Source organism: Geotrypetes seraphini, chromosome 1, assembly GCF_902459505.1.
Source record: "Geotrypetes seraphini chromosome 1, aGeoSer1.1, whole genome shotgun sequence".
In the NCBI taxonomy this organism is placed as follows: Eukaryota; Metazoa; Chordata; class Amphibia; order Gymnophiona; family Dermophiidae; genus Geotrypetes; species Geotrypetes seraphini.
In genome coordinates, this window is record NC_047084.1 from 159715660 (window position 1) to 159728957 (window position 13298).

At 41.9% G+C, this 13298-nt stretch overlaps 1 protein-coding gene across 2 annotated transcripts in view; it reads right to left on the minus strand.

Moving 5' to 3' along the window:
* The window catches only part of SH3D19 (SH3 domain containing 19), a 245957-nt gene that overhangs the window by 92372 nt on the left and 140287 nt on the right, over positions 1–13298 (minus strand). For both annotated transcript variants that reach the window (XM_033940651.1, XM_033940641.1), the window contains exon 8: positions 2344–2451. In XM_033940651.1, coding sequence (XP_033796542.1) covers positions 2344–2451 — 108 coding nt within the window. The remainder of the gene's footprint in view (positions 1–2343; positions 2452–13298) is intronic.

A 13298-nucleotide genomic window follows, 5' to 3' on the forward strand; every position in this document is an offset into this window, starting at 1 on the left:
ACCTACTGGAACAATCGACTAACCCAATTCACCTCAATCAGACACAGGAGAACCCACACAATATTCACACACCCACCAACAAAAATATCAAAAGAAGAAAAATGTATGATAACCTATTGGCCAACAGAGCAGCGAAACTGGACCGACAGCTCACCAATCTGCTGACTTCGACCACAGACAACAAAACCTTCAAAAAAGAAACAAAAACCCTACTCTTCAAAAAATACGTAAAACCAATATAACAAAACCAAACAGGCTCTGAACTCCTCCTGCAATTATCAACTACTCCTTAACAAATTAGAAAATGCTCAAACTATTCCTTAAGTACTTCTTAATATCTTAACAATATGTTCTTCTTATTATCATAACAACTCTTATGTAATCCGCCTTGAACCGCAAGGTAAAGGCGGAATAGAAATCACTAATGTAATGTAATGTAATAATTTGATTGTTATTTTCTTATTGATTGATGTTTTTCTCCAGTGATTGTCTGGTTCTCTTTGTATCTATATAATAAAACCGTAGGCGGCGCATGCGCAGTCTTAACAGCGTGCTTCCATGATCCGTATGTCCGTGGCCGCCAAGACTGCAGCATGCCCCGCGCTTACTACGGCCCCACGCGCAGCTCAGTTCGGCACGGCGGTTTCCCCAGATAGGGGAAGCCGAAAAACTCAATCCCGCCTCATGGTCCTGCCGCCGCTCACGAATTCCCCCCCCCCCAATCCTCCTGCAACAGCCGCTACCGCTCCTGTTCAAAGCGGCCTGCTGAGGTTCGCGGCCGCTGTAACGAACCTCGCAGGCCGCTCTCCACATGGTAGCACGTTCCCTCTGACGCAATCGCGTCGGCGGCTGTAGGCTGCAGGCCGCGGCGGCCGAGCACGGAGCCGAACCCAAGTTTTTTTTTTAAACTTCAAGGACGCTGCAGCGGCTCCTCTCAAGAGCTGCTCCTGCTTCGGAGAAGGCGGCGATCGTGAGAGGAGCCGCCGGGAAGTTACACTGCTGGGGGCTCGGCCTGTTAGGTCCGTGGTGAAGCTCAAACAGATCCTGCTGGGGCGAGAGACTTGAGCGAGCCCTGCTGCTGTTAACAGGTACAGATATTACCTACTCAGCAACTTTTTCCTCTTCTAATAGCCGCCGCTGCCGCCATCATTCCCTGTAAGAATACACTCGCGCACCACTGCTCCCTTAATGTATTGCAAGTTCAAAGATGCGGCAGAGGCTCCTCTGAGACTGGGCCTAGAACTGAGGGCTGGAAGAGTATGTATGAGAAGGGGGTAGGGTTTGGGCGCTATAAAGGAATGTGTGAGAGAAGGGAGCTGGGGATGAAAAAAGGAGGAGATGGGAGAAGGGGGTTACAAAAGGGGGCATATGAGAGAAAGGGGCTGAAGATAGGAGCTGGAAGAATAAGTGAAGGGGGAATGAAGAGGGAGTTCTATGGAGGTGAAGGACAGAGAAAGGGGACAGATTTTTAAGTTGGTGAAAAAAGGTGGAAATAGGGAAGGTAAAAGGGGAAATGGGAGCCTGAATAGAGGGGGTAAGACATAAGAAGAATAGCCATACTAGCTAAGACTAATCTATTCTAGCACCCGTTAATGTAACGGGCTTAAACACTAGTATAGAACATAATTCAATTTTGCGGAATATATGTAAAAGCACATTGGTATTGATGGGCTGGAGATGGCTTCTTCGACAGGAACTCCAGTAATTTGAAACATGAGGATAGTGCTGGGAAGACTTTTACAGTCTGTATCCCACAAATAATGAGCTGGTTCAGACAGGTTGGAGTCAGTTTTAACGGCAACTCCAGAAAATGGAACTTAAGGACAGTACGAGGCGGACTTCTACTGTCTATGGCCCAGAAATATCAATGAAAAAAGATGATTTAATTGAATCATGAATTTATAATGCATTCATGTTTTTTATCTGCTGTCATTTACTATGTTACTATGATATTGGTAATTCTGGTGCAGATTCGAAGATCCTCTCTGTTGTCCATTGATGTATATTATTTTCAGAGGTTTATAGTAAGTTTCTATTTACAAAATTGCGATAGTCTTCTCAGCTTCTGACAGAAATCCAACAGGTGAGGAGTTGTATAATGGAACCATAGACTCACAAAATAAATTTAACAATGAAGATCCTTATTTAAATGCAATCTACTGAAACATAGTAGAAACACATCATAGATTTAGCCCAGATGATGGTATTTACAGTAATAGGAAAGAGACGCACAGGGGAAGAGAATATCACAGAGTCCTGAGATTTTAAAACACTGGCAAATTGGTTTCTCTATTCAAACAACAATGAGGTGGTTATGGCAGATGTGGGGCTGTGAATACTTACACGGGCTCCGCTTGTTGGGGATTCTGATGACGGTGGGTTTCCGAATTGGAGCTGAAGTAATGGCAACCTCTTGGGGTGGATCTGGATTGAGGAGAAGCTGGAAAGGATCTGAAAGAGAGACACAAAACAAATGAAACTTCTACCAAATTTGGTCATTTGATAACAGAGCTTTCTCCACAAACACTTTCTTCACAATGAAACTTATTTTGTTCTATTCCACAGATTTATACCCTACCAAGTCCTCTAGGGTTTGATGTGACTAGCAAAGAAACGAAACACAGTACATGCTAAATTACAGTGTCTAAATATATACATTCAATCAAAATAAAATAAGGCAGTATACTTAATGAAAGAGGTAGGCCATTCCAGATTTTATTAGCTTTCTAATATCAACCTTATTTTTTAAGCATCTGTTTAAAAATGATTAATAATAATATTAAAAAAAGTCAAAATAAGAGTTCATTTACCTCTTTTTAGCTAAGTTTGTTTTTGAAGGAGGTAGAGCTCCATCTCTCTTTCTCTGGATCTAGGATTTGTGATAGTGATTGAGGAGCATGCATGCTTACCTCTGATATTTAAACCACCTCAAAAATACGTCTAGGTCAGTGGTCTCAAACTCCAACCCTTTGCAGGGCCACATTTTGGATTTGCAGGTACTTGGAGGGCCTCAGAAAAAAATGTCTTATTAAAGAAATGACAGTTTTGCATGAGGTAAAAACTCTTTATACTTTATAAATCTTTCCTTTTGGCTAAGTCTTAATAATAATATTGTAATTTGTAGCTAAAGAGACATATGATTAAGAAACTGTTTTATTTTACTTTTGTGATTATGATAAACATACTGAGGGCCTCAAAACAGTACCTGGCGGGCCGCTTGTGGCCCTGTGCCACGGGTTTGAGACCACTGACCTATATTTATAGTTCTGAACAGTAGACAATTAGGCACACTCCCCCCCCCTCCCCGAATCACAGCCACAAACCCCAGATCCACGTATATTCAGGAACCACAGAGATGTATCAATTTGGTATAAGGCTGGTGGAAGCACACAGTGATGATGCTGGACTGAAAGAAAATTCTGCAATAGACGCAACTGGCCTATCTTTAAAAAGGGATCAACAGGTGACCCAGGAAACTACAGACCAGCGAGTCTGACCTCGGTTCCGGGAAAAATGGCGGAAGCACTGATAAAAGAAAACATCGATGAACACTTGGAAAGAAACGAACTTCTGATAACCAGCCAACATGGTTTCTGCAGGGGGAGATCGTGCCTAACTAACTTACTACACTTCTTCGAAGGAATTAACAAACAGATGGACAGAGGTGACCCCATAGACATCATTTACCTTGATTTAAAAAAAGCCTTTTGACAAGGTGCCTCATGAATGACTACTCCGGAAACTGAAGAACCATGGGGTGGACGGAGACATACATAGATGGATCAGAAACTGGTTGGCGGGTAGGAAACAGAGGGTAGGGGTGAAGGGCCACGACTCGGACTGGAGGAGGGTCACGAGTGGTGTTCCGCAGGGCTCGGTGCTCGGGCCACTGCTATTTAATATATTCATAAATGATCTAGAAACAGGGACGAAGTGTGAGATAATAAAATTTGCAGATGACACCAAACTATTTAGGGGAGCTCGGACTAAAGAGGACTCTGAGGAATTGCAAAGAGACTTGAACAAACTAGGGGAATGGGCGACAAAATGGCAAATGAAGTTCAACGTTGAGAAATGTAAAGTATTGCATGTGGGAAGCAGAAACCCGAGGTACAACTATACGATGGGAGGGATGTTATTGAATGAGAGTACCCAAGAAAGGGACTTGGGGGTAATGGTGGACAGGTCAATGAAGCCGACGGCACAGTGTGCAGCGGCTGCTAAGAGAGCGAATAGAATGCTAGGTATAATCAAGAAGGGTATTACAACCAGGATGAAATAAGTTATCCTGCCGCTGTATCGGGCGATGGTGCGCCCACACCTGGAATACTGCGTCCAGTTTTGGTCGCCATACCTTAAGAAGGATATGGTGTTACTCGAGAGAGTTCAGAGGAGAGCGACACGTCTGATAAAAGGGATGGAAAACCTTTCATACGCTGAGAGATTGGAGAAACTGGGTCTCTTTTCCCTGGAGAAGAGGAGACTTAGAGGAGACTTACAAGATCATGTAGGGCATAGAGAGAGTGGAGAGGGACAGATTCTTCAAACTTTCGAAAATAAAAGAACATGAGGGCATTCGGAAAAGTTGAAAGGGGACAGATTCAATACAAATGTCAGGAAGTTCTTCTTTACCCAACGTGTGGTGGACACCTGGAATGCGCTTCCAGAGGACGTTATAAGGCAGATTTAAGAAAGGATTGGATAATTTCCTGCTGGAAAAGGGAACAGAAGGGTATAAATAGAGGATTACTGCTCAGGTCCTGGACCTGTTGGGCCACCGCGTGAGCGGATTGCTGGGCAAGATGGACCTCAGGTCTGACCCAGCAGAGGCATTGCTTATGTTCTTATGGCCCAATATTTAAAACGACAAACATCAGGAGAGGCTTCCTGGCTGTTTAAATCATCGGTCTGGAGCTAATCAAGTATATTCAGTGAAATTTAACTGGACAGTGCTGCTGAATAAACCTGGTTGGTGCTTAAAATGAAACGGTAGGCGTTCCAGAGGTGGAGTTAGAACGTAACCAGTTAATTGCATAAAACATAGTCCTATCTTTCATTGGCGTAGTTAGGGTGGGGGCGTTGTCTTGTTGCAGGCGTTGTCTTGGTAGAGGTGCCGTTACCTCTCCGCTCCCATGCCACGCTCGCACCCTCCCTTCTTCACACCCCCGTATCTCTTTAAATTTTCACCAGCATGAGCAATTTCTCTGGCATGCTGCTTGTGCCAGCCTGGCTTCCCCCTCTGTATTTACTTTTAGTGTATCTAGATTGTAAGCCGCCCTGAAGGTTTTCCCTAGGTGCGGGGTAGAAAAATTTGAATAAACTTGGAAACCTGAAATCACTTCAGGAGCCAGGAAGTGATGTCAGAGGGAAAGCCAATACTGGCGTGACCAACAGGCTCAAGAAACTGCTTGTGCTGGCGAAGATTTAAAGACGTACAGGGGGGAAGGAAGGGCGCAAGTGTGGTGTGGGGGTGGGGAAAGAGTGGAGGGGAACCACCGCCCTGGGTGCCTCCTACCCTTGCTATGCCATTGCTATCTTTATCTAGTAATGTGCTGTGTATTACACTTAACAAGATAAGTTTTAGCTGGCCACCTAAATCTGGATATTCAAAGACAGTGCCTAGACATGACCCATAATGAATAATCTGGCATAATGCTGCCACCAGCTCAATATTGAGCATGATGAATCCTTGGTGATGGGAGTCTGAGGGAAAATCTGAAGAACAAGTGAGGCCCTTGCAGCAGGCCTAATATTCTGGAACATAGGGAAGTATTTATTTTATGGATAGACTTTGTGAAAATGTATGAGGTTTTGTTTATTTTGTGTAAATTATTTTGAGCGAGTTTCCTTTTGTAAGCTGCTTAGATTTTTTTTTTTTTTTTTTAAGGCAGGGTATAAGTCTTTAAAAATAAATATTTGCTAAACATATCTAAACAATGCTGAGAAAAAAATTGAGAGAGTCCAGAGTATGAGAATTACAAGTTATCAACAGGATACCCTTGTTTATTCAAAACCATCTTTTTGCATGAAATAAAAAGTATGTGTGTATATACATATATATAAATAAAGTTTGGTGTTTCTTGCAACACAATAATGCTCCAAGTAGGAACAATGAGGGTATTTTTATCACAGGGTGCCTAGCAGGAAAGGCACACAAGAAGTGTTGTACCTATTTTGTAAAGGCAACAGATGTGCCTATATAGGATTACCCCAGGGAAGTGGTGCACACAGCTCTGAGACTTGTATTGTTGCTAAAATAGGTGCTAATCCTGCCCGCCCTCTGCCTATTCATCCTGCACTGGACTGGACGGTTCCCTTTTGCCACGGTGGCTGAGGGGAGATATGATTGAAGTCTGCAAAATCCTGAGTGGAGTAGAATGGGTACATGTGGATCGATTTTTCACTCCGTCAAAAATTACAAAGACTAGGGGACACTCGATGAAGTTACAGGGAAATACCTTTAAAACCAATAGGAGGAAATTTTTTTCACTCAGAGAATAGTTAAGCGCTGGAACGTGTTGCCAGAGGTTGTGGTAAGAGCGGATAGTATAGCTGGTTTTAAAAAAGGTTTGGACAAGTTCCTGGAGGAAAAGTCCATAGTCTGTTATTGAGAAAGACATGGGGGAATCCACTGCTTGCCCTGGAACGGTAGCATGGAATGTTGCTACTCCTTGGGTTTTGGCCAAGTATTAGGGACCTGGATTGGCCACCGGGAGAACGGGCTACTGGGCTTAATGGATCATTGTCTGACCCAGTATGGCAGGTTCTTATGTTTTAACTTTAAAACAATATTTTACCTTATCTTATATCCAACTTTGGCTCTCTTTTTGGAACACAGATTCCTCCGGACCCCTGAACAAGGTGTTTTAAATTGAAATAAGGACCATGCTGGGTCCCTACTCATTAAGAGCATATGTAGATTTTTTGTTGCTATATGCCATTATACTTTGTTTTATTAATTGAATAAAAACCTGAATCACGTACATTTTTTTCTGAAGTCTCCCCCCACCCCCTTTTTTGTGCTTGGTTTCACTACTTTGACTGCGGACCTGTTGGGTTTTCTTTTGGTTGCTTACTCCGTGGAGTATCAGCATTTTCTTTATTGTTTTTGTAAGTTATGATGCAGCCTTTTATTAGATTTCCTTACACATCGGGGGGTGGGGGGGTAAGGGAGGGAAATGTATTTTGAGTATTAAAAATTATTTAATTATAATTGTATTCACATAATATGTCTTACTGTATTAATAATTGGGAAGAGGGGGAGGAAGTGATTATTTCATGTATTACTTGTGCCTTGAAAACTTGTACCTTAAATATCCGGTGGTCGCGTCCGCAACCGCCTTCAGCACTGGACACATCCGCCATCTTACATCAGGCAGTTACCACCAGGAGAGGTTCTGAATTTCACAAGAGTTGACGAGATTACGTACACATGCACCAGTTGCACTGCCTCCAATGGTTACCTTACATTCTGGAACGTTGCCTGCCTCACTGCTGTAACCTCACGCCAAGTGCTTTCCTGCTTCTGTACGCGATTGTCCTCTCTCACTCCACCTCACCATCGTGTACAGATGCAGGAAAGCGCTTGTGCGAGGTTACAGCAGTGAGGTGGGTAATGTTCCAGAACAATGGTAACATACTAAGAGCCTCAAAATAGTACCCTGGCGGGCCGCATGTGGTCCCCAGGCCGTGAGTTTGAGACCACTGATCTAATGGATCTGTGGGTCTTGCATTGTGACTGATGTGAGAAGGTCATAAGTTACCATCAGGGGGAAACCCCACCCCCCACTGAATGGGGATAGTGTTCATGAGAGGACAGCTAGGAAGAGCAATACCGCCCACCTCAGGGTCACCAAAGAGCATCTGGATGACCCATAAGACTTCTGGAATGTTATTCTCTGGTCAGATGAGTCAAAAATTGAACTTTTCCATTATAATACAAAAAGTTTTGTTTTGCAAAACAAACATAGAACATAAAAACATGATGGCAGATAAAGGCCAAATGGCCCATCTTTGTCTGCCCATCAGCAGTAACCATTACTTCTTCCTCTCTCTAAGAAATCCCACGTGCCCATCCCAGGCTTTCTTGAATTCAGACACTGTCTCTGTCTCCACCACCTCTTCCGGGAGACGGCTCCATGCATCTACCATCCTTTGTGTAAAAAAAGGTATTTCCTTAGATTACTCCTGAGCCTATCACCTCTTAACTTCATCCTATGCCCTCTCATTCCAGAGCTTCCTTTCAAATGAAAGAGACTCGACTCCTGCGCATTTATGCCATGTAGGTATTTAAACGTCTCTCTATCATATCTTCCCTCTCCCACCTTTCCTCTAAAGTATACATATTGAGATCTTTAAGTCTATCCCTACACGCCTTCTACAGTACAGTATCATCTCACCTATCAAGCATGATAGGGAAAGTATCATGCTTAGGGAATTCAGCCTTATATAAGAAAATTCTAGGTCAGGCCATCCATCTGTTAAGTTAAAGCTGAGCCAAAAGCGAGTCATGTAGCAAGATAACAATCCTACACATTCAAGTAAATCTACTAAAACATGGCTGAAGAAAAGGACACACATAGGCTTCTATACGTTTTTAGAAAATAGCACCAAAACAGGCACCATCCTTCTCAAAGAATCCTGGTGTGTCTTTTTGAATTTTCATAACACGGCGTCTTGTCACTTCTAAAAAGAGGCTATTTTCCTGCCTCTGCTAACCTTTTAGTAAATAAATAGCAAATAAATACTTCCTTAAGTTATTCCTGAATTTATCTTTCACCATCTTGATGCTACGAGTGCTGGGGCTCTTCTAGTATCACACTGCACTGGCCTCTCAAGCTATCATCATGGTGTCTTCAAGGACACAGTTAACAGACAGAAGGGTCCTAAAGAAATCTATAAAAATCACTGGAAGATATGAGAAACCGTAATCATATAGTGCCAACAATAATAATAATAGCTTTATTTATATCCCGTCATACCTTTCAGTTCAAGACGGTTTGCAAAAAGAGAGGCTGCAGGAATGCAGCGAAGTTTCATCATGAGCTGAAGTAGGAGTAAACAAACAGGCGTGTAACATAATTATATATATCAAAGGCAGGAGCATGCAAGTAGACGTAGAGGAAATCGTTTGAGGAAGTTTAAACGAATTTGTCAAATAAATGGGTTTTAAAACATGCCTACACGGACTGAGTTGTCTTTGCTCATGTTACATACGTGTTCCACCCTTTGCAAAACCTACTGAGACTGCCGATACCCACGTAAGGTCACATTAGACTTTGCACAAGTCCCAGCCAAATATCTGCTCTATATAATGACAGGGGTTGCCATACCATTCATTTTGAGGAATTGGAAGAACTGTGATGGATTAAATTACACTTTCTGGTGGGAATCTCTCTGTTATACTTTTAAAATGGAACGTTCAATGGCCGTACAACAGGGACGGTATAAGAAATTTATGGATGTTTGGGAACCATTGACTAAGTTCTGTAAGGAATGATAACTGATTTTATTTTATCGCCCCTTAAGCATACACATCCAGGGTGGGTGGGAGGGGGGAGGGTTTTGCATTGGAATTTCATTCGGGGAATATATGGAGGTTTCCTGTACTTTTTCTGATTATTTGATGGGGGAAAGAGTTGTACATTAATGTCTGTAAGTTAATGTGCATTTCATGTAAACTTATGTATATTGAAATTGTTTGTTTGCACTATGGTAGTTTGGAAATTTAATAAAGATTTACAAACAAAAAAAAAAAGACTTTGCACAAGTACAAAACAAAAGGACAGTGAAAACAGTGTCCTGACAAAATCACTTAAATAACATTTGCTATCTTAACATCTCAGCTTCATCTGACAACAGCAAAATACCTAACCATCACAGCTCAATAAAGATAATCCCCGACAGCAGATTTCATTCTGCATCACGCCAGACGTCATCAGTAGTTGAATAAGAAAATTATACACTAGAAGTTACATCTCTCATGTAGCCCATTATCTCATGTACCATGAGCCTCCTTTACTCTCATAATTAACTTAAACCTTACAGCTTTGTGGTTGTTTCTTTGCTAGATGCTGTATCTCAAAACTAGAACATATTTATTCAGAAACTCATTCAATGTGATTACAGTATACATAACATAACATAAAACTCACCTCTATACCGCAAATACCGCAAAGTTCTATGCGGTTCACAAAAGAAAAAAAAAGCACAGATGAATGCAGCAACAAGTATCTAACTTCCAAAAGATTCTATAAAGAGATGTGTTTTTAAAGCACGTCGAAACTGCTGGTAAGAGTTAAAAGATGTAAATACGTGATTTAGTTCCTTAACCCATGAAGCTGCTTGAAAAGACAGCAGATGCTCTTGGAATTTTTAAAATTTACATCCCTTTGCAGATGGAAACGAGAAAAGGGCATGAGATTTCCTGGAATGTTTGGAATTTGTAATAAGACTGTAGATGGGCTGGAGTAAGTCTTAACAGAGATTTCGGCAGTTGGAACCCAAGCATAGTACCGGGTAAAGCTTTGGATTCTTGACCAGAAATAGCTAAGAAGAAAAAAAAAAAAAATTTAAATTGAATCAGGTTGGGCAGACTGGATGGACCATTCGGGTCTTTATCTGCCATCATCTACTATGTTACTATGTATAATAAAAGATGTGTATACAACCACAAAAAACAGGGAGGAATGGAGGCCAAAGATCCAAAATTATCCGTTTGTCTGAGGCTTTTCTTTCGCTTAAGTAATAAGTTAACTTTCTTGGCTTGTGTGGTGCTTTTGTTTTGGAGTGATAATTTTGAATCTTTGTAATAATAAAATATTCCATAAGATATTCTGGAATAAGACCTGTCAGTGCCTCAAAACAAATACAGCCAATACGCCAAGTTGAATAAACTCCAAGCATGGTATTCTGGCACACTCATCTATTCTCTTCAAGCTATAATAACCTCAATAATTTCTTCATGTCAGAGGGAGGAATTGCTAATAGGTTCTTTATCAAAATTAATCGTACGTTTCAGCTCTATGAAGTTAACCAGGCATCATCCCATTATAATTATTAGTCAAAAGCAGAACATCTAAGTCAAACAATTGACTTTTAAAATTAATTTCTATTTGATAATTACTTTGCCCTTGTCAGCTCATAAGCCTGATTCACTAAGATTTTTGTCCCAAACTGTCTCTATGGTTGGTGAATCGGGCACGAGGCATATGTCAAGAGCAATATTATCAATAAAGCTATTTTTATGTATACATGCATTTCAAGATTTAAAGAGATGGGGGGGAAAGGATTTTAAGCTTAGTTCATGCCTTTTTCAGTAGAAGTACATTCAGATTCGGTATGTATACTCCTCCCTCAATATTCGTGGGGGTTAGGGGCAGAGCCGGCTCGCAAATATTGAAAATTCACGAATAACTTTTGAGCCGACTGACCCACCCCCGCCTCTCTCCCACCTTCCCCCTGGCATCCCGGACCTTACCTGGTGGTTAGCGGTCTTTCGGGGCAGGAGCGATCTTCCTATGCTCCTGAGCCGTGCAGATCACTCATATAAAATGGCTGCCGTGAGTTCCCGTAGTCCCTCAGCAAGGAGCTGGGAATCAGGAACTGGGGAGAGGTTGGATCCAGCTGAGAGGAGTGGGGGCTGCGGTTGGGTTTGATGGAGGGGGGTGGGCAGGAAAAAGGAATTCCCAGCAGCGGTGGCTTAGGCGGATGGACAGGCAAAATCTGCCACGGCACGTATCCCCAAACTGGCAATCACAGTGATAACTATAAGGCCCTAAATCCAGTGGTCAAATTTTTCTTCTGTATTCAAAGTACTGGGCTTTATCATCATAACAGATCAAAAGAAATCTCCTGTAAGCATCTGCCTCGAACTGTGGAGAAAAGGACTTTGGTGATACTTTACAAATCTTTTAACTGATAAAGAAGAAAAAAAAAATCACCGCCATCAGTCCAAAAGACTCCACTTCAAAAACAAAAATTTATCTTTAAGCACATACAGAGTCTTAATGATAGTAACAGCTCTGCTGTTAAAATTGTATGTGTACAACAGTAAAAGGAGAGAACAAGATGGCGGCAGCGTGAGAGCTAGCTGAGACCAGGTCCGTTTTACCTCAGGTTTTGCACCATTCGTTGGTGTGATATTCATCATTCCACATACTAAACGTAAAGGCGTTATCCGGGGGAACCTCTCCACACCTGGACAAGCGCTTATGAACCGGTTTTTGACGAGCTTGCCGGTTTTGGAAGAAGGGGGAGTTTCGCCCGCTGCTGCACCGCTGGAAGGAGCCACCGGTGCCTTGGGCTTTGAAACATCGTTGTCTCCCCCAACAGCTCGACTACCGCTGAATCCAGCGCAGGACAGCGTACGATGTGGGAACGCCGATAGCTTGATCAGCGTGGTGTCCCCAGATGGAGGGGGCCAGGACGCTGCCCGAGCTGCTGAGTCGGTATCTTTAACAGGAATTGTGCAAAGCGACTCCTCAGCGATGGTTTTGGAAAGCATATTGAAGACTCTCCAGAGACTCGAGGCAGCCACCACAAAATCTGCAGAAGATATCACCAAAGTAGTGAATAAACTTTAAGAGTTATCTACCTCTGTACAAAATCTTCAATTGGATACCACTAAAAAGTTTGAAAAAGTAGAAAAAGATGTTTCATCGTTACAGGTAACTTCAGTTACAATGGTTAAGGAAAGACTGTTTCTTCAACGTAAAATTGAACATTTAGAAAATTTCAACAGAAGATTGAATTTATGCGTACTGAATTTTCCTAAATTAAATTTGATTGCACCAATTGATATCTTTAAAAAATATTTAATGGAGGTTTTAAAAATACCGATGGAATCAATACCACCGATTAATAAAATATATTTCCTGTCAAAAAAAGTGGAAAATTCTTCTCCTAAGGAAATAGATTAAAAAAATTTAACTGGTATACTTGAAACATCACAGGATGAAATTCAACGGTAACATACTATTTATAAAATGTGAGACCAATGACGATTTTGGTGCCGATATGTTGTATGTGAAAAGTTTGATACTCGTACAAGCTGCACCGCCGAGGTCTGCGAGATATGTATCTTAAGGCTTTTTGATTTTGATGTGTATGACTTCAATCTTATGTGCAAACACTACAGAAAATTTACAGCCAATAACCCTGCTAGCTGCCATATCCTCAACCTATAACTCTCTACTGCGACTGTACCCGATGCCTTCAAACATGCCGTAGTTATGCCGCTCCTCCAAAAACCATTGATGGACCCTACCTGCACCTCCAATTATCACCCCATCTCCTTC